The 21,036-nt window shown below is 48.3% G+C and overlaps 1 protein-coding gene across 3 annotated transcripts in view; it reads left to right on the top strand.

Moving 5' to 3' along the window:
- The window catches only part of YPEL2 (yippee like 2), a 64,548-nt gene that overhangs the window by 7,516 nt on the left and 35,996 nt on the right, over positions 1-21,036 (top strand). For 2 of the 3 annotated variants that reach the window (XM_065910389.1, XM_065910392.1), the window contains exon 2: positions 14,812-15,125. In XM_065910389.1, the coding sequence (XP_065766461.1) occupies positions 15,009-15,125 (117 nt within the window). In that variant the 5' untranslated portion in view covers positions 14,812-15,008. Of the gene's footprint in view, positions 1-9,959; positions 9,979-14,811; positions 15,126-21,036 lie in introns of those variants that run through there. The other variant, XM_065910390.1, reaches the window with a different exon arrangement.

Below are 21,036 nucleotides of genomic sequence, written 5' to 3'. Positions count from 1 at the left end.
AAGCAGAGAAACAAATTTGTGGCTTGACTTTAATAACTGTTGGGCCCTGTATCCCAATTTTTTCCAGTGGTAACTTTATCCTTTTATTTTCCCTGCTTTTGAGCTAATGGTTTATAACTCTGTATTATTTAGATATTTGCTGGATTGGGCATTCAAATCCATTTTAGGTGTTACATTTTAGAGACATAAATGTTGAAGCTCAAACAGGCAGTAAGAACTTGCTTATTGATGCACAGAACTAAGTAGGGTGCAGCATAGACTGTAAACTGTATCTTTTATTTCTCAGATCCAGGGCTCTTACAACTCCTGTGCATCTTGGAGGAGTACCAACTCCTGACTTAAACTCTGAAGAACTCATAATGTCTCAGTGCTAGGCCAGGCCTCTCTTCTCTCTCGGAATGGGGCTGAGCATCTGCCAGTGAGGTGTGGCTCTGCCACCTGAAGCCCTGTTTCCTGGCCGGGTCACTGACCTCTCTGGTCTGTGTTCCAGGGCAGTCAGGCCTCCCCGTGGTCTTGGGAATGCAGTCTGTCCAGGCTTAGTGGGTTTTAGCTGAAATAAGAGTCACTGCTCAGGATGAAATTAGCCTCTAGTGTCTGGAGTTCCCTTGGCTGTTTCTTGCCACGAGAGGAAGGCTTGCTATCCAGATGGCAGATGGGTGCCGGATGCTGTTTACTCGCTAAGTCGTGTCTGACTCTTTGCCACCCCATGGGCTGTCGCCCGCCAGGCTCCTCTGTTTTCGTGGGATTTCCCAGGCCAGAATACTGGAGTGGGTGGCCATTTCCTTCTCCAGGGGATCTTCCCAACCCAGGGATAGAACTTGTGTCTCCTGCTTGGCAGGTAGATTCTTTACCACTGAGCCCCCAGGGAAGCCACATTCATGCCACTGAGGCTCAGAGTCCCCTGGGTGTGAGCAGTGGTTGAGATCAGTTGGGCAGAAGAAAGTGGCTTTATTTTAGCTGATGTGAATTTTATTATAGGAAATATTGACCTACCTAATGATTTGGTTTGTTTTCCCATGGTGTTCTGGGTGGGAGTACCTGTGGGGCAGAACATATCTTGCCTGAGTCAGGAAAATTTCGATTCCTTTTTTGAGATAGAGAAGAGGAACCTCTGGCCTGGGGCTGAAATTCAACCTTGATTTTATTTCCCTGGGTAATCATCATTCAACAGATGATAAGACCTTTGGGAGAAAAAGATAAGTTATAATATGGCCCCTAAGAGCATATCCTCAAACAGGAGTGATTAAGGCATCTATGTCAATAACCAGTGTACAAGGTAGAAAGAGTCTGAAGTCCTTAGACTGATAGAGAAAGAAGGGTAGGCGTTTTGGAGATAGGGCTGGGGGGGAGGACACAGTGTGTGCACAACCATGGGGGTGTGAACGTGAGCGGAAATGTACGAGGAGCGCCAGGAGGCGTGTATGATGCAAGGAGAAATTGCTTGGGCTCCCCAGAAGTGGACTGTGACTTACATTCACAGTAGAACTCTGGACGATGAAGACCCGTGCACAACAGCCTAGCTGACATAGATCATTGTTGTTGAGTTGCTCAGTCGGGTCTGACTCTTTGCAACCCCATGGACTGCCGCACTCCAGGCTTCCTTGTGCTTCACAATCTCCCTGAGTTTGCTCAAATTCCTGTCCATTGAGTCAGGATGCCATCCAACCATCTCTTGCCCTCAGTCTTTCCCAGCATCAGGGTCTTTTCCAGCGACTCAGCTCTTCGCATCAGGTAGCCAAAGGATTGGAGCTTCAGCTTCAGCATCAGTGCTTCCATTGAATTTGATCTCCTTGCTGCCCAAGGGACTCTCAAGAGTGTTCTCTAGTACCACACTTTGAAAGCAATTCTTCAGCGCTCAGCCTTCTTCATGATCCAGCTCTCAACATCCATACACGACTACTGGAAAAACCATACAAGGGTAACAGGCATCCTCAAAAGTGAGACTGTCCCTAGGGATTCTCTACCTTGATTGTCTTAAGAATTCCTGACCCAGGTAAAGGGCTATAGAATCAGAATTTTCGGAATAGGGAATCTAATAAGAATAAGCAAATAATACCCCTGCATATCCCCATTTCCCAGATTTTTCTAGGCAGCCCACCCTACTCATGCCCGAGGTCTGGAAATCACTAAGGCAGTTGCTCTCCCAGGCAGAAACCAGCTACTAAACCTCCTTAACCTCTGGCCTCCTTTCCCTTAGTTTCTCTGTCTGCCTCTTCCTTTTCTTCTTTTGTTTGTAAGTCCCTGTGTGTCATCCATTGAATTTGTTTTCCCTTAATCATTTTCTCTGACCACTTTCGTCATTGTTGGGGTGTCCCTACCTAAACTGACCCACCTCCAAAGGGCCCGTAAGGTAGCAAGGATTCGCTTTCAGTATTTGCTGTGCTAAGGGTATAAACATGTGTGTTATGTAAATATATATTAGATAGGGCTTTGGGTTAGTTTTGCTTACATGATTCTTAATTTGTTTTCTTCAGGATTTGAGGGGGGAACGTATTTCCACCCGTGACTGCAGCCTGAAAGCTAAATACCCCATTAGCGTGAAGACATGACAAGAACTGAAAACTAGCTTTCTGCTGTGCCTACTCTGCTGTCCCACCTTCTGGTTCCAGTTATTCCCTCCCCTCATTTGTTTTCTCAGGTTGCTGCAATTAAAAGTTGACTCACTGGGCCAACCCTGGGAGCCTGAAGATGTTTTGAGAGAACTTGAGAAAAACTTTGTTTTGCATTGTCATTAATTGACTTGGTCTCTTTCTCCGGGAGGTATTGTCTTGGCTCAGGACCAAGGATGCACCTCTTCAGATCACTTTCTGTCATGTCTTGGTTGAAGGATCCCCTGGTGGGGTGGGGTGTGGTTCCCAGATTCAAATCTCAGTTCTGGTGCTTTTCTATTTAAGCCACTGGTGGCTCAGACAGAAAAGAATCTGCCTTCAGTGCAGGAGACCTGGGTTCGATCCCTGGTTTAGGGAAGATCCCCTGGAGAAGGAAATGGCAGCCCACTGCAGTATTCTTGCCTGGAGAATCCCATGGGCAGAGGAGCCTGGAGTCCTGTGGTCGCTGGGGTCAGAAAGAGTCAGACACGACTGGGCAACAAACAGTTTGACTTCACTTTTTGGTACTTTCTAGCAGAGTGACCTTGGGCAAATTGCTTAACTTCTCTTGGGCTTTTTCATCATCTCTCAAATAGGAGTAATCATAATAATACCTGCCTCTCTGGGTTGTTGTGAGGATTGAGATAATATGTATCGAGTGCTTCACCCCTCATGGGCCCACAGTAAGAAATTAATACATTGTGGAGCTCTGGAGGCTTTCTGACAGTTGCTGAAAGGCCTCAGTGACTCTTCCTATGTCCTTCGCTCATTTCCTACCTTCCTTCTCTGAGCTCTTAGTGCCAGCGGGGCTTGGGGCTAGCTATGACAGATGATCAACTGGATGTGGTTCCTGGACGTGATCAGGAACGACACAGCATCTAGTGGGAAGATTAACCCATAAACTACTAGCTTTGTGGAGGCCTCTGACAGTATGTGAAAAGGCTGCACCAGCAACATGCTTGGCTCCACCTAGGAGTGCCAGGCTGAAAAGGAGATGCGGCTGTCATTCTCACGAAAATCTGCCATTCCCATGACAGGAAGAAGCCAGAAATTTGCTCTAGAATCAATCTGTCTCCCCCACCCTGTTCCTTTTCCATTCCTTCAATAAATGGTCACACTAGGTGACACTTTAATTCTTAGAACAAAATGCATCCATCTCTGGGGTGGTGACGGCCGAGACTTTGGACGTACAGGCAGCCTTTTGAAAGTGCCTCTGCCCGTTTTTTTCCTCCTGAGTTTTAAGTCCAGTTTCCAAATTCCAATCGTGGAAAGGCAGGGAGCCCAGCCACAGATGTCAGAGCCGAGTTTTGGATTTATTTGAATTGGGAGATTAAAGTGAGAAAGCCAAAGGCATGCTGACAGGGGAACAATAGAATGGTATTGGCAGATTTGGGATGGATGGCTTGTAGCTAATTGGGGCCCCAGCTGCGCCCTAGGGGAGCAGCAGTTAAAGAGAAATCAAGGTCATACAGTGCCCGTGTTCCAAAAGACAGTCATTTATTCAGTAAATAATATTGGATCTTTGAGTGTGTGAGACACAGACGACAATCAAATAATCATCTCAATAACAACGGTGACAAGTGCTATCATGTGGAGTTGGGGGTCTGTCTTGGTGGGGCTTGGAGGAGTCTAAGGTAAGGGTTCCCTTGAGAAGTAACCTGACGACTGGCCACATCTCATACTCTGCTTTCCAAGACGTTTTCTTTATGGATCTTCTAAATGGCTGCTTTACATAGCAGTTAATAGTGTAGCCTTGTCTGGGACAGAGGAATGGGCTGGATCCCTGTCTGGGGCCCAGATCACGGGAAGAATGTATTCATTTTGTTTTAACCAGGATTATCATCTCTGAGCATGGCCAAGCAGAAAATGAAGGACTCACACTGAAGGTGACAGTCCCTGGGGCCCGGCAAGTGGGTAGATCTGGTTTCTTTGAAACGTGGAGCAGAGGCAAGGTCAAGGGACCCTTTCCTCCTTGGCCTGAACCAAGTCTGACACTGCATTTTCTCTGACTCAGTCTTACCTAGAACAGCAGCTCAGACTGCCTTGGGGCTTTAGTGGGGACCCTCCTGGAAGAGAAGGTTCCTGGGTGGGAAGTCTGGGGGTTTCTTTAGGGGTCTAGAAGCCACTGCCGGCCTCGAGAGGGTGCCTTGGGAAGTTGCCCTAGGTGGGCAGTGGTGGGAAGGGCCAGGGGAGGCTGAATGGGAAGTATTTCTGCCAGCAGACAGCAGCTGGGTAAAGCCATCAGAGGTTATTATGATGGGACCTATCAGAGCTAGGGCTCCGCGGTCCTGAGTTTCAACCTGCCAGCCCAAGTGAGTTTACATCAGAAGAGTCTGTGGAACATTACTGGTGTATGAGTCCCATGTAATGCCCGGAATTCAGTATTTTAAATGTACTGGATAAGGGCAAAGTAAGGAGACTATAAAAAAATACCAGCTTTATAGGGCAGCACAGAGCCAGTGATGGTCATTCAGTTTACTCGGTTAATTAACATTTATCAAGAATCTCCAGTGTGCTGGATACCCGGAGTCCTTGGGAACCAAGGAGGGTGGGTGGATAGAGACTGGACCTCTGACTGCAGGAAGTTTCCAGGCAGAGAGTACCATTCCAGAGATCGGTTTTTTTGCATGCCGGATGAAGGGGGCCCCTAGCTCTGCTTAGGCGCTCTTTTTCTTTCGGCCTGTGAGATATGTGAGATCCTAAGCTCCGCAACCAGGGATCAATCCTGCGTCCCCTGCATCGGCAGCACTGGGCTGCCAGGAAAGTCCCTCCTCAGGGTCTTATTGGAGCTGGGTATTAAGGGATGAGGAGGTATTTCCTGGGCAGAGAAGACAGGCTAAGGCTTTGCAGGAGGCTGAAATAACTTGAGAAAAGGTAATGAAGGAGCTCGGTCTGACGGGGAGACAGGTTTGCAGCAGTGTGGGAAGCTGACGAGAAGATACAGAGAATTGGGCCCAGGCTTCAGTGCCACCTCACGGGGGCTGAACCTTGCCTTGCAGGCTGCTAGGAAACCACTGGAGGTTTGAAACATGCGAGAGCTGTGATCAGATTGTGCTGTATAAATAGAATTCTAGAAGGGGCTGGGTTGGAGAGGTAAGCGCTGAGTCAGGGGGACCAGTTTAGGAAGTTCAGGATGAGAGAGAGGACCTGGCTCCCAAAGCTGCCGGCTGTGACTGAGGATGATGGTGGGGGGGTGGGTTGTCAAGGCAGTCAGCTGTGTAGGGGACAGGCTGGGGTGTGTGTATGTGTGTGTGTGTGAGTGTGTGACATAGAAGGGAGAGAGAATAAAGGGAGTTTCCTGCCTGGGCAGCTGGGCCTCCAGGAGGAGGGAACAGAAGAGGGGGAAAGGGGATGGGAGCCAGGGGGCGGGGGAGAGATGGTGCTGGCTTTGGGAATTCGAAGTGCTTTCCTAGGAGCCAGAAAGGGGTCCCCCTGTAGAGAGGAATCCACGGACTTCCTTGGTGGTCCAGTGGCTAAGACTCCACGCTTCCCATGCAGGGGGCCTGGGTTCGATCCCTGGTCAGGGAACTAGATCCCATAACTAAGACCCAGTGCAGCCAAATAAAAAATAAATATTAAAGAAAGAAAGAAAGGAATCCAGAGAGGTATTTAGAAGACTTGAGTGTGGATGAGAATGCTGGAGGTGTAGGGGGTGGGGGGAGGGCAAGCAGGCATCTGGTGGAAGCTCCTCCAAGGAGGAGGAGGATGGAAGAGCTGCCTGCGAGACTGAGGCTCCATCAGAGACCAAGGAACCCAGAGAGGCAAGAGGAGGCCCGTAAGGGAGAGTTTCAGGGGAAAAAACAGCCCAGCGAGAGAGCTGAATGCAGCACCCGGGCCAAATAAGTGCTAGCATTCAAAAGTATTAGTGTTTGGACTTGGCATGTTGGAGGCTGCCCATATTTTTGTTACTCAAAAGCCTGGTTGTGATAAATGATATTCGTGGAGCGCTGCCAGAAGGCTGTGTAGCTCTCCCATTCCTCTGGAGAGTCGATATCGCTGGATCCAGCCAGACCATCCGAAAGCCACGTTCTTGGGCCGCCCTCATTTGACCCCATGTAGAATCCCAGTTACTGAATCGTCAGTGTTCCTCGCGCTGTCCATTTTCGCGGAGGGGCCTCTGAGAAAGTCTTGCAAGAGAATACCGTGGTGGGAAGGGCTGACGCACTGGGGCTCTGTCCTCTGGCTTGCTCATTTCTCCTGCAACCACCCAGAGGAGAAATGTCTCTCAGAGAATCTGTGTCCTGAGCAGCCAAGATGCTTTCATTTCATAGGAAATACAAAACGTCTAACGGCTGGTATTTTCTTTTCCTGCCTTGGTTCTTGGGGAGCTCAAAGCCAAATTTGCAGTTGAAATTCAGAAGATCTCTAGCAATTTAATAGCATGCATTTGTGTCCTAACTCTCTTTTTGTTCTTTAGTTCTTCCTACCCTAATTTCTTAATCTATTTTAATAGCGTTGTATGATTTGTGCTTTTGTAAAGCCCCCTTAAATCCTTTTTGGATCTTGATGTTGTATAAGAAAAGGAAGGAAGCCATCAATGAACCTGAGCCAAATGTGCTTGGTAATGAATCTTCAGACAGGTTGTATTTGGTTAGAATTGTAGAAACAACCCAAAGTAATATCTGATCTCTTCCTAGCCAGCCAGCAACAGCTATTGGTATGTAATGACTAGTAAATTACTTGCAAGTTTCAGAATATTCAAGAGGAAGTGCCTCTTCTCTATGCAGATGTTCTAACAGATGTAAACCTCACATGGGGGCCTCCCAGGCAGAGTGCTGAACTAAGGGCCATGTGGAAATATATTGTCTTGCTAACAGATGTTGCAAAGCACTGTCCAGCCAGTGGACTCTGCAAGGCTGGGATGTTTCTCTGACCTCGCAAAACAGAAGGTTGGTGGGTGGGCACTTTACTCTGGGGCAGGGTTCAGCTGGCAGAGACACCATTACAACATGAAATCAGGTTTTTAAGAGCTGAAGGAATCCTAGAGATCATGTTGGATTATCATCTGACAGATAATCCCCCTGAAATCAAGACTAGACCCTGTATCCAACATAGAGATGAATGGTTGGTTTTGTTTATGAAAGAGTGGTTTCCTGAATATCCAATTTTTTTTTTTTCATCAACTAGATGGATTTAAAGTACCACCTGAGTTCAGAGGTATAAAGTGGTTAACCATGAAGTGATAGCATTGTTTTTCCCACGTGCCTTGCACATCAGCTTGTGGCAGTTTTAATACAGAGTTTCACTAAGGTTTTCAGTAGCGGCCCCCTCCTGGGATTAGTAGAGTCAATGCAGACTACAGAGGTACCTTCCATTGCATGAAGTGATGGAGTGGTCTATTGTTCAGTGACACTGCAGTAATGTCAGATCCCCAGCTAAGCCACCAGAACCTGCTTAAACCACAGTATACCTTTAAGTGGATTAATTTAGGCCTAACCCTCTAACCACCATGAGTCAACCTGGCAGACAGGAGCACCGCTCATTCAGGTCCTGTGAACAGGAAGGGTTCCCGTGTTTTCTTCTCTCTTGCTGGTGAGGATGATTAAGGTTATGGAGTACCAGCCACATGCCAGGTGCTCTGCTGAATGCTTCACTTGCATTATGTCATCTGATGCTTTTGTCTCCTCCACGAGGTAGGCACTGCTAGTCTCTTTCAGGCAGCTTGCCCAGTGGTGATGCAGCTAGTGAGAAGAACCAAGACAGGACCCAAGTCCCTCTCTAATCCTGTCCTCCTCACCAGGGGAAGATACACCACCCACTTCTCTTAAGTGTCACCCTAGGGAAACTGGGTCTCCTCATTTCCTGGGCAGAGTCGAGGATTCTGGTGAGATCAGGAAAAAGGGGAAGAGAGAGGAGTATCTCCTGGGATTGAGGTTTTCAACAGCCATTCTGTCTCTTCGTTTTTTTCTGTCTCCAGTCCCAGAATGGCTCACCTGTCCCCTTTCCACTGCAGCCTATTTCTTGCCTCCAGTTGTGTCTTCTCTCTTTCCTCCTGGAACAAGCTGGTCAGTCATGCTCCTCCCCTCCTGTCCTTAAAGCCAGCATGAAATCCTCCTTAGGATTCCTGAGAGTTCCTGCAATAAGTGTGTGTGTGCTCAGCTGTGTCCGACTCTTTGCCATCCCATGGGCTGTAGCCCACTAGGCTCCTCTGTCCATGGGATTCTCCAGGCAAGAATACTGGAGTGGGTTGCCATTTCCTCCTTTAGGGCCTACAATAAGTACAAGATGGAAAAGCTGGAAAATGGTTAAGCTGTAACCTCAACAGATATATATATATGTGTGTGTGTGTGTGTGTGTATGTATTTATATATAGATAGACAGCTTCTGTTGGTGGCTCAGTTGGTAAACAGTCTGCCAGCAATGCAGGAGACCTGAGTCCAGTCCCTGGGTTGGGAAGATCCTCTGGAGAAGGAGCGACTGAGCGACTTCACTTGGTTTCTTTCCTTCTTTACTGTATGCCAGGTGCCTGTGTTAAGTACTTTATAGGTTTTAGCTTAGTCAATTCTCACAAGAGCCTTATGAGGTCATTATCAGTGTTCCTAGATTTCGATGAAGAGAGCAAGGTCCAGAGAGTTAACTTGTTCAAAGTCACACAGCTAATGAGTTATTGAACTGAGATTTGAAATCCTGGAGTCTGTTTCCAGAAACCCTTTTTAAAAAGAGTTGTAATTAATTACATATTGCACAATATGATATTAATTTCAGGTGTACAACATGGTGATTCAATATTTTTTTTTCAATATTTTTATACATTATGAAATGACGACCACAGTAAGACCTGTCACCATACAAAATTATTACCGCATTGTTGACTGAATTCCCTGTGTGTACATTTCATCCTCATGACTCATTTATTTTATCGCTGGAAGTTTGTATCTCACCTGTTTTATTTGTCCCCCCACACCTCTCTGTATCAGTGACTGTTTCTGTTTTATTATGTTGGTTCATTTGCTTTGTTTTTAGATATATAAGTAAAATCATATGGTATTTGTTTTTCTCTGTCTGACTTATTTTACCGTGCATAGTACCCTTCAAGTGCAACCATGTAGCTGCAAATGGCAAGATTTCATTCATTTCTATGACTGAGTAATATTCCATTGTGTGTGTATATGAATAAATATATATATATAGTATATATACCACATCTTTATTCATCCATCAATGAACACATGTTGCTTCAATATCTTGGCTATTGTAAATGGTGTTGCAGTGGACATAGGGGTACGTAGATCTTTTTGAATTAAGTGTTTTAGTTTTCTTTTTTTCAGTTAAATATCCAGAATCCATCTGTTCACCCACTGCCTCGTGTTGCCTTTCTGAAGGACATGAGAGGGATGAGATTAAATACATACATGCTTTTTAAATACATAACACTGGCTGAATGCGGAAGGTGGGTTTAAGGGGGAAGGAGGCTCAGCCCTGCCGGGGCTATGTGCATCAGAGATGCTGTGTTCCTGGCAGTGCTTTAGGGCCTTTGCGAGCTTGGCCATGAGGGAAGTCGCCCCTTAGGGGAAGGAACACTGCTGTGGTTCCTCCAGCGCACTCACCACCTTGAGAGGAGAATTCTGGGTTTAGAGAAATGTCATCCCAGTGATCGCAAAGGTACCATCTACCTTGCTTGAAAACAAGCTAGACAATCCTAATGAAGCAGCAGGAAAACCATGTCTGTCTCTGAACTCTCTGGCCTCCTTTTTCTTTTTCTTCTTTTTTTTTTGAAGCAGCAGCATCTTTTGTTTTTTTTTTTAATTTATCGACCACTAAAAATAGCAACTGCTACAGTTTTGGTGTTTTGTGTGCCAGTACTGTGCGTGTACTTATATCCTCTCATTTGATCCTCCTCACCCTGAGTATGTCGGTTTTATTAGAATTGGGGGAGCGGGGGGTAAGAGGAGTTGAATAACTTGCCAAAGTCACTCAGCTACAGTGGAGCAGAACCAGTCTCTCTTTTTAGTTTACCATTTTCACGATTTTATTTTTATTTATTTATTTTTTTGGCCAGCCCATGGGATCTTAGTTCCCCGACCAGGGATCGAACCCACACCCACTTCATTGGAAGCGTGGAGTCTTAACCACTGGACCACCAGGGCAGTCCCCTACCACCGGTTTCTGACTCCACAGAGCCCACTTCTTTTCCAGGCAGTCTTTGCCCGCCCTCCTCCAGAACTACAACCCACAACAGCAAGGAGGCACACCTCGGGGTGGTCCTGGCCTGTGGCTGGGGGGGGTCACTTCCCTCGGCGAGTTGCGCCCTCCCCGTTTCTGGGGCTCTGTGAGATCAGATGCAGCTTTGCTCGCTGTCACTTATCCAGTGCCTTCATGACTTATCTGAGGGCTCGGTACCTCCCTCCCCTCCATCCTAGGAACACGCAGAAGGTTCTGTTTTGAGTTCCACCTGGGCAGTCGTGGCTTCTGGTGGAAAACCCAGTCCATGAGGTGGGATGTCTAGGTTCGCTGTGCGCTCCCTGTGAGTTTGGCTCTCAGCGTGGCGTATCTGAGGTCTTTGTTTTTAATCATAATAGTTCACATCTTTTCTTTCCACGCCAACCAGCAGGGGCCAGCTGGAGGCGGTAGCAAATCTCCCTTTAATTTCCACTGTGATGGATTATTATTTCGCTTAAAATGGTGTTTAATTTGTACACGTGCCCTGAGGCTTTTAAGTATCGAGCTCATTTGATTATTGTTGGAAATCAATTTAAACTCCACAATGTGTTCAGCAAGGTGGACTCAGGAAGCCCCATGGAGCCTGTGGCCCCATTAGCAGGTACCGGAGTCCAGAGATTAAAATGCGGTGAGTTCTGCAGCCCCGTAGCCTTAACTTCTTCCTTAGAAAAACAAAAACAAAGCTATTTCATCTTCCTTCCTAGCGACTGACTTCTTTTTACTTCCTTTTTAAAAACTGACTGCTTTTTAAAGAAGCAGCTTTTAATATTTGATCTTAAGAGGGGAGGAGACAGTAATTGGTGATAAGTTTTTGGTCTCCAGCTCTTCACTTTTTCTCTGACTCAGCCCATTCTTTCTTCTCAGGCTCAAGGACCCATCTCTTGATCCTCCTTCACCTTGCTTTCCACTTTCCCCCTCTTATTCCTTCTCGTCTGCCCCACAGCAGTTGAACAAGATTCATATTTCAGCAAGCCACTTTTTCTTTCTTTCCGTCTTGGGGAAGGAGTCACCTTTTGTGGGTTCCTGTCAGTTCCTAGGAATGAGTGGAGAGTTTGAAAGGAGAGCAAAGTAGAGCAAAGTCCAAGGCTGTTCCAGGCAGCTTGTGATGTTGCTTGCATGGTCCATTTTTCTCTTCTTAAGTTCTGAGCTGGATGAATGTGTTTGTGTGTGACACGTGCATGTTTAATGCAGGCTATGAGTGTCGATTTCTCCAAAGGTTTGTGTAGGTTTTGAGATTCACATTTGAAGCTAAGCATAACCACAAATCCCTGCCTGTGAACTTTTTTGGGGGCTTTCCTGCAGAAGAGAAGTGAAAAAAGAAATAATTCTACTCTGGGGAAATGCATAATTTAGCAGCCGTCTGCGTGTGTAAGAAAACAGACTCTGGGGCTGCTCTGTAAACCCAGACTGGCAGCCAGGGCTCACTGTTTCCTCGCCTTCCCGCAAGTTTGGATAAAAGGCGGAGAGGCCAGAAGCAGTGCTCCCCCTGGTCTCCTCCAGGCAGCGGGGGCCCTGGCCTTCAGGAGAGCCTGGCCTGGGGCAAGCCTCCCACCCGCTTCGCCTGCCCTGTCTTTCCTGTTCCTGCCCCCTGACCTTTCACCACTTCCCTTCCTGGAAATGCTGCCATTCCTGAGAATAGCACAGGAGTATTGTAGAGTTCTAGGATCTTTCAGGAAGCCCCAAGCAGGGTCCTTGGCTCTTTCCACCACCTGCAACACTTCAATACCCAACAGCCTTGGTCTACCGTGGGCTTTGGTTTGGACCACTCACCTTAGCGTTTGCAGAGTAAGCATAGGGTGAGATGTGGGGGCTCTGATCCAAGGGGTCGTGTTGTCTCCTGTTTCCTGTTGTGGCCAGGCCTCACGCCGAGGCAAAGCTGAGCAGGTGAATTCTGACCCCCATCCATGCACGTGTGCTGAGTCGCTTCAGTCGTGTCTGACTCTTTGTGACCCCATGGACTATATAGCCCGCCAGGCTCCTCGGTCCATGGGGTTCTCCAGGCAAGAATACTGGAGTGGGTTGCTGGGCCCTCCTCCAGGGGATCTTCCTGATGCTGGAATCGAACCTTCATCTCGTACATCTCCTGTGTTGGCAGGCAGGTTTTCTTTTCTTTTTTTTTTTTTTAACCACTGACGCCACCTAGGAAGCCCCTCTTAACCCTGCCCTTCCCATATTCTTCAAGTATTTCTATGATGCTCAGTTTAATCTGATTACTCTTTAAAAAAAAAAAAAAATTTATTTGGCTGTGCCGGGTCTTAGCACATGGGTTCTTTTTAGTTGTGGTATGTAGGATCTAGTTCCCTGACCAGGGATTGAACCCAGGCGCCCTGCATTGGGAGCACGAAGTCTCAGCCACTGGCCCGCCAGGGAGGTCCCCGATTACTCCTCTTTAAAATTAGCGGTGGAGACTCTAGCAGCCAAGACACTGTGCCTGGGCCCCTCTAGGTCTGAAGCCCTTTAGCAGTTGGACATTTCAGGTGACCAGTTGGTCCCTCTGGATGTGGCGCTTCCTTGGCTTAGCTCTCAAGGGACATGCGGGGTGAGAGATGATGACCACTGCTGTCCTGGAGCCTAGTGCTGGCTATAGAGTGCCCCAGGGGCACAGTGGCCTTCAGCAGCGCAGCAGTGGGAAGGATGCCAGGGAGGAGGGCGGCTTTCGTGCTGAAGATTTGGTTCCAGTGGAGGTCTAGAGGGAAAAGACTGTGATTGGCGGGCTTTGTCCGAACATCCAGATGGATCCCAGGCATAATGCGGCAAGGAAGATCTGATTTTGTTTGTCTTCCTCCCCCGTCTCTCTAAATAATTTTATCTTCAAAGCATGACGCAGGCGTTAATTAACACTCTGGCTCTCCTGGGAGGTAGGCAAGTGGGAACACCACCCCCGTTAGTGAAGAGTGAAGCCCAGGGAATAGGTAGATCCAGAAGCCTCAGGTCTGTGAGCCGCAGAGAAGCAGAATGGGTCTCAGCCCTTGGGGTTTTGCCCTCAGACCTTTAACTGGACATACCCCGGGAGCCACCCCTCTTCATGTCCTTGTTCTCCATGGGAATCACAAAGCTGAGGCTGTGGTAGAAGAAATACTTGGTACTGTGGGGTGAGTAATGGAAAGTTTGAGTGTTGAAGAGAAATTCTGGTCAGACTCACTGTTATTGTGAATTTGAGATGCAGGAGTCTGATTCTGCCATTAGTTGCCTTCATTTTACTTGCTTAAAAACAAATGCACTGAGCATCTCCTTCTGAACAAGGTATTACAAAGAGAATCATTTCTCACAAGGACTGCCTGGCCATGAGGGATCCTCTTGGTTGGGAACTTAATCCTTTGTATCCTGTGTTTTGTTTATACGCACAAGGGACCGTGGGGTTTGTTGCCTCTTCAGATGGTGACTTCAACTGCTGGAGGACTCCTGGCATTTGGAGTTGAATACACATCTATCTGTGAATTGTTGACTGTAGGAAAGTCATTCTTCTTGACTGGATCAGGAGAATGAGACCCCCAAGGGTCCTCTCCCTGTGCTGTAGGTGGCATATCTTTAAGCCTGGCCTTTTCTATAGCTGTGAGTTTCCCTCGTAGCTCAGCAGCAAAAAGTTTGCCTGCAATGCAGGAAATGCAAGCTTGATCCCTGAGTTGGGAAGATCCCCTGGAGAAAGGAAATGACAACCTACTCCAGTGTTCTTGCCTGGGAAATCCCATGGACAGAGGATCCCGGTGGGCTACAGTCCATGGAGTTGCAAAAGAATCAGACACAACTTAGTGGCTAAACAACCACCACGTCTAGGAAACTTCCTGGGGGTGGTGATCATGCCAGTTTGCTGGACGTTGGTAGAATAACTCCTGAGAGCCCCGAGTCGACTCTGAATCTCCAGCTCTAGAACTGCAGCAACCGTGGGATCTCCACCGGTTTCTTTCTTACTCGTTGGGCATCTTGGCACAGCGCAGGAACGCAGAAGGGGGATCTTTTTGTGCTGTAAATGCTGCCCTCTCTCGGGTGGCAGCTGGACTCTGCTGGCTTTACAGGAAGCCCAGCTCCATCTAGCTAATGATATTCGCTTATCTTGGCCCTGCAGGCTGCTGAGAACCAGCCCGAGACCTCTGCTTGAGGGTCCTTCCTCTGAAGACATCACCAGTGTGTGGAGCCTGCCGCACACCCACCCCCCGCCAAACCACGGCCTTTACCTGCGTCTTTCGGTGTTTCCCGTGCGACCCGTCCTGTGGGAGTGCCTCGTGGGCCACCCCAGAGTTCACCCCCCGCTCAGCAGCGCCAATGGTGAAGATGACCAGATCCAAGACTTTCCAGGCTTATCTGCCTTCTTGCCACCGGACCTACAGCTGCATTCACTGCAGAGCCCACTTGGCCAATCACGATGAACTTATTTCCAAGGTACATGTTCGCAGCAGGCCCTCCTTGCCGACCTCGGGGGAGGGCGCTTCTGGGTTCGCAGACGTGGACAAGCTCTCCCAAAGGGCCCGGGACGTTTGTATTCCTCCTTCTGTCCAGGGAGGGCGGATCTGCATGGCTGTCTCACTCAAAACTAAGAAAGAACTCGGAGTTGGGGTGGGGGGGTAGATATAGTACTAGTTTAATCTGCAACTTTGGAAAATGGGTGTCATCCCTGTTGACATCCCCAGGTCGTGGGGAGAGGGGCCAAGGAGTGATTGGAGCCTTGCAGCCAGCTGGCTTGGCCTGGGTTGGCAGATGAACTCAACGCGGGGGCTGCCCGCCTGGAAAGGACTTCTGAGAAAGGTGGTAGGTAGGAGAGAGAAAGGTAGAGCAGTTAATGGCCGAAATGAGAGGGAATATTGCTTTTTAAGCTCCCGGGGACGGTTACCAGCTGGTTTAGTTACTAAAGTGGGTGACCGACCTCTGGGTGAGTCACAAGTGGCTTGGTGAAAGCTGACCCACTGGCTTGTGGGTCCCTTCAGGGCTTCTACATGAGGTAACATGGCATGACATTTGATAACAATCAGAAGATGGGAACCCCGTTTTCCCTGAGGAGCCTTGGCAACTGCTCCGTAAAGCTGGGGTGAGGGATTATTATTCAAACAACCGAGTGTCCCAGTGGGAGTCCAGACCCCGGCTCCTGCAAGCAGCGTTCTCAGGGGTGCTCCCTCCCTCCTGGCTCTGACTTCCCAAGGGAGGAGAAACAGCTTTGCTAGGCTGTATGAAAAGGAAAAACAGCTCAGGGGGGACTTGTCCCTTTATAGGTGGCCCGTGGGAGCTGGCTCCGAGGGACCCCAAAGCCAGTGCTCTGTGGCAGCCTTGAGGGGTGGGGTGCGCAGGGAGCGGGGAGGGGACATACCTGTCCCTGATGCTCGTGCATGTTGATGTGTGGTAAAAACCATCACAATTTTGTAAAGTAATTATCTTCTAAATAAAACAAAAAAGCATTCTTTGGGAATGGCTACCCACTCCAGTACTCTTGCCTGAAGAGTTCCATGGACGGAGGAGCCTGGCGGGCTACAGTCCCTGGGGTCTCAGAGAGTCGGACATGACTGAGCGACGAACACTTTCACTTTCACACTTGAAGAATGTAGACTTCATATCGTTAAAGTGAAAAAAAAAAAAAAAGAAACTTTTATGCTAACTCAGACTAAGTTAAAAAAAAAAAAAAACCAGTGTTCTTGATCTGTTTACAAGAGGTGCTAGAAAAGATGGCGCCCGCTCCCGGCCTCTGGCTCGGTGCGCCGCCGCCGGAGGGAGGAAGGGCCGGCCGCCACAGAGAGTGCCGTCCAGCTGGCCGGGCTGACAGGAAGCGGGGGAGCCGCGCCAGCAGCCGCGTCTGGTGGCGGCGACCCGCGAGTCAGGGCTGCGGCTGGAGCGGCTCCTCCTAGGCCCCTCCCAGGCTCTGGGGTCACCCCAGAGCTGGAACCCCGGAGCCCTCGGAGGCCAGGCCTCGGGCCCGCCGGCCCTTCTCTAGGTCTTTGCTGCTCACTCTCCTCAGCGCCGTTCGTGTTCCGGCCAGCCTATAGCTTCCTCCCCTGTCAGCCCACTCATCTTGTCTCAGATTGCTCTTGGATCTTTTGGGAACCCCCTGAGTCTGGAGGTTTGGGTGTGGGGAGGCTGTGTCAGTGAGAGGAGAGAGGTGGTCAGTCCTCTTTGCTTTGGAAGGGGGCCTGCAAGCTTGGAGGGGAAAAACATGTGAGTTGTCCTGTTCCTGGAAGTCTCCAGAGAAAGCGGAAGCCAAGATGTCTTTTTAACTTCAGGGAGAGGTGCTGTGTGTCCTAAGAAATGGAGGTAACCGTAAACTGTGTGTAGGTACCTTCCAAGTACAGAGGACTGCTGCCTAACACTGTATAAATAGTACCTCACTCATTCCCTCCTAAGACGCCTTTGAGGTAGGTGATGCTAGTCATATATTACATGGATGGAGAAGTTGAGACGCATACAAGTTGTCCAAGAACTCAAGTCTTGAGTTCTCAAAGAAGAGAGGGCAATGACTTTGAGTGTGTTCGGGAAGAATTTCTGGAAGAAATTTGAGCTGGGCCTTGTAAGATGAGCAGAAGGAAGTATGTGGGGGTGGTATTGGCTGTCAGAGTGATGTCTTACCTCTGTGGCCTGGTGCACATGGCCTTGGATGATCTGGCAGAGCCTAGCTTTAGAACTAGGGTTCCTTGCTTAATGTTCTAGTTCAATTCAATTGCTTAGTCATGTCCGACTCTTTGCAACCCATGGACTGCTGCACACCAGGCCTCCCTGTCCATCACCAACTCCTGGAGTTTACTCAAATTCATGTCCATGGAGTCAGTGATGCCATCCAACCGTCTCAACTTCTGTCGTCCCCTTCTCCTGCCTTCAATCTTTCCCAGCATCAGGGTCTTTTCCAAGGAGTCAGTTCTTCCCATCAGGTGGCCAAAGTATTGGAGTTTCAGCTTCAGCATCAGTCCTTCCAATGAATATTCAGGACTGACTTCCTTTAGGATGGACTGGTTGGATCTCCTTGTAGTCCAAGGGACTCTCAAGAGTCTTCTCCAACATCATTCAAAAGCATCAATTCTTCGGCTGTCAGCTTTCTTTATAGTCCAAGTCTCACATCCATACATGACTACTGGGAAAACCATAGCTTTGACTAGATGGACCTTTGTTGGCAAAGTAATGTCCCTGCTTTTTAATATGCTATCTAGGTTGGTCATAGCTTTTCTTCCAAGGAGGAAGTGTCTTTTAAATTTCATGGCTGCAGTCACCATCTGCAGTGATTTTGGAGCCCTCAAAAATAGTTTGTCAGTTTCCATTGTTTCCCCATTGATTTGCCATGAAGTGATGGGACCAGATGCCATGGATCTTAGTTTTCTGAATGCTCAGTTTTAAGCCAAAGGGTCATTGCTGCCCCCTTTCCCCCTCCCCCTGCACCCAGTCCTCATATCCAATCCACAGGTAAGTCCTGTTAGCTCTGCCCTCAAAAAAGATATTTCAAATCTGGCCAGTTTTCACCATCTTCCCTTGTCTGGACTCCAGCAATGAGCTCTTTTTAACTGGCCTCCTTACTTTCACTCATGCATCTTACAGCATATTTCCGAGAAGAGCCACAAGGATCTTTTCAAAGTGTAAAGATGTTGCAGGTCCTCTGCTTAAAATCCTGAAGTTAGAATAAAATTCAACCTTCAAAGCCTTACTCGCTGATGTACCTGCAGCCTCACTAACTTTTTTCATGGCCTTAGCTGATCTGGCAGAGCCTAGCTTTAGAGTTAGGGTTCGTTGCTTACTGTTCTAACCTCTTGGCATATCCAGCAGTATTTCCCTGGATTTGCAGATAGGGGTATCTCAGGCCTCTGTGCCTCAGCCAGGAGCGTCCATTTTTCTTTTTTTGGCCATGCTGCACACTATTATGCGATCTTAGTTCCCCGACCAGGAATCGAACCCATAACCCCTGCATTTCTGAAGCATAGAGTTTTAATCACTGGGCTGTCATTTTTCTTTACCTCCTTCCTCTCTCCGAGGAGTTCTTACACATCCTTTTCCTCCTGGGGCCATATCCTGTGAGCTTTGTATGTTTGGGTCAGAACCTGGCCCACGTCAAGAGCTCAATAAATGATCAGATAAACAGATGGATGGCTCTTGTTGGGCCTGGGGAGAAGACAAGTGATGAGCAAAAAAAGACTTGATGTCCTGCTTCCTACACCTTTTGGGGCAGAAAGCCTCCTTCACAAGTCCAGGCCAAAGTCAGCACAGGCTTTAGTTTCATTGGCTACAATCGGTGCACAGATGGGGCGCATTGGGGCTTGATGATTTAAAGAGCTGGGTTAAATTCCTGACTGCGGGGAAAGCGAGGGAACTGTGGCTGGCATCGCACAAAGATTCCTTTATTTCATTCCACAGCCACCCCCGGCGTTAAATAATCTATAGATTTCTTATGCAAGTCCGCTTAACGGAAAGATCATTGCCCCAGCCCCCTCCCTGGAAAACAGGCCTTTCTTTTCATTTTGTTTCTCTCTTCCATTTAAGAAAGTTCAGGGAGAGAATGTTTCTCCTGTTCTCCCCTCTTGACATAATCTCCTATGCGGTTTCAGAATCCACCCAGTGGGAGTTAGGAGCTGGGAAGCAACTAACTGGAGCAGCAGTGTAATTAAATGATACTTTGTCCTTGTAATAGAGCCTTTCATCTGGAAGCTTGACATTCCATTGTTTGGGTTTTTGTTTTGTTTTAAGTGAGTCTGCCTTCACTATGGAGAAGGCGACACAAAGGTGCAGAGAACTAAAGCTCCGGGGCCAGCAGAGAGCTGGGAACAGAATCGGGACTTCAGGCTTCCTTCTTATCAACGTAGCTAAGCCTCCATGGAAATGTGTAGTTGTCGGGTCTTAAACAATTAGGGTCCGTTTTGATATGGTGGTAGAAAGACTCCTGCACTGGGCTTTCTGTCTTCCCAGCTCTCTCTAGATTCCTAGAGGCCTCGTTCGTTGCCTGGAATCAGCTGTCCAACCTCTGTGTCTCACTTTCTCACCAATAAAATGAGTAACATTTGCTGTGTCGATGGCTAGCAGTTAGCACTTGTTGTGTGCTTACTACGTGCCATGGCCCTAACAGCCCTAGGAGGTAGGTCCTACCTTATTTGAGTGTCGGGGGAGCAGGTTTACCTCACTGGGTTGTTATGAGACTGGATGAGATCATGGATGTGTGGGTGGTTTGCAAATCACAAAGCTCTTTGCAAATATAAAGTCGTCCCTTTGCTTCTCTTGGTCTTGATGTCCCCCCCACAAAAAAAAGGCAAGGAGATGGGTGGACAGGATTGTTACTGCCTGACACCAAGCAAATTGACTTTATACCAAGATAGTTTTGCTTTAGAACGTGGAGCACAGGAGTTGGATTTGCAAGGCTAAGAAGAGGACAGCAAGGCTGTGTGTGTTGGCAGAAAGGTAACAGCATTTGCTCTGTAGGATGCTGGGGATGGGGGGGTGCCGGGAGGGGATGCTGCTTTTTGAATCGATGACAGAGCTATCTAGGGAATGTGCTGAGGCCTCCTACAATTGCTTTCTTAGGGGGTGTTGTGGTCTAAATGCTGAAGTGTTTGCACTCATAGGTATTTTGAGTTGGCACGAGGAATTGCTCACGCTGTTGTTTCTCACTTAATGGTGCAAGTCACAGTATAAAAATACACTTTGGTTATAAAATAATAATAGCTTTTCCATCAGAGCAGTTGCCCCCCCCCCCCCCAGTGAAAACAATCTAATGCTCACTTCGGTGGATGCTATCTATCACGGCAACCTGGATCTTCACAAAGCCTTTCCTGAAAACCTGTCTTTCGTCCTTCCCTCACCTGCTTCCTGCTAGCCCTTGGAGAGGCTGGCAGGGAGGCCACTTAAGAATGGTGAATTGGACTAATCTACCGTGAACCCACTTGGGCACGTTGGCTTCATTCCGGGACACAGGTTGCCCTAAGCGCCCTGGGTCCTTAGAGGGAAGGTGTCGGAGGCTGGTACCCAGCCCGGTCTCCACCTCACCCCCCTGCACTGCTCAGCGTGGGAGCAGCTGGGCCTTCTTGTGAGGCTGCAGCCTCATTAGGGAGCAGGTTCTTTTTGTTCCCTGTGGAGTTCCTTTGGGCTCACACTGGTGGCCTTTGGGTTTTTCCTTCCTGCCTAGACACTAAATGCAGCATCACTGTGAGAAAAGTGGCAGGGAGGAAGGTGCTCTGAAGTCTTGTATTGACCTAGTGGCAGCTGAGAGGCCCACTTGCCCATTTCAACACAGTGTTCTACACCAGGGCTCCCAAAAGTCTTTTTCCCCCAGCACAATGATGACTTAGAGATTGTGGACAAAAGCAGGGTACCGTCCAGTCCTGTCAACTCTACCTGTCAAGGA

This window comes from Muntiacus reevesi, chromosome 18 (assembly GCF_963930625.1).
Source record: "Muntiacus reevesi chromosome 18, mMunRee1.1, whole genome shotgun sequence".
Classification (NCBI taxonomy): domain Eukaryota; kingdom Metazoa; phylum Chordata; class Mammalia; order Artiodactyla; family Cervidae; genus Muntiacus; species Muntiacus reevesi.
The sequence above is the reverse complement of the archived record's forward strand: the minus strand, read 5'-3'. Positions and strand labels throughout refer to the sequence as shown.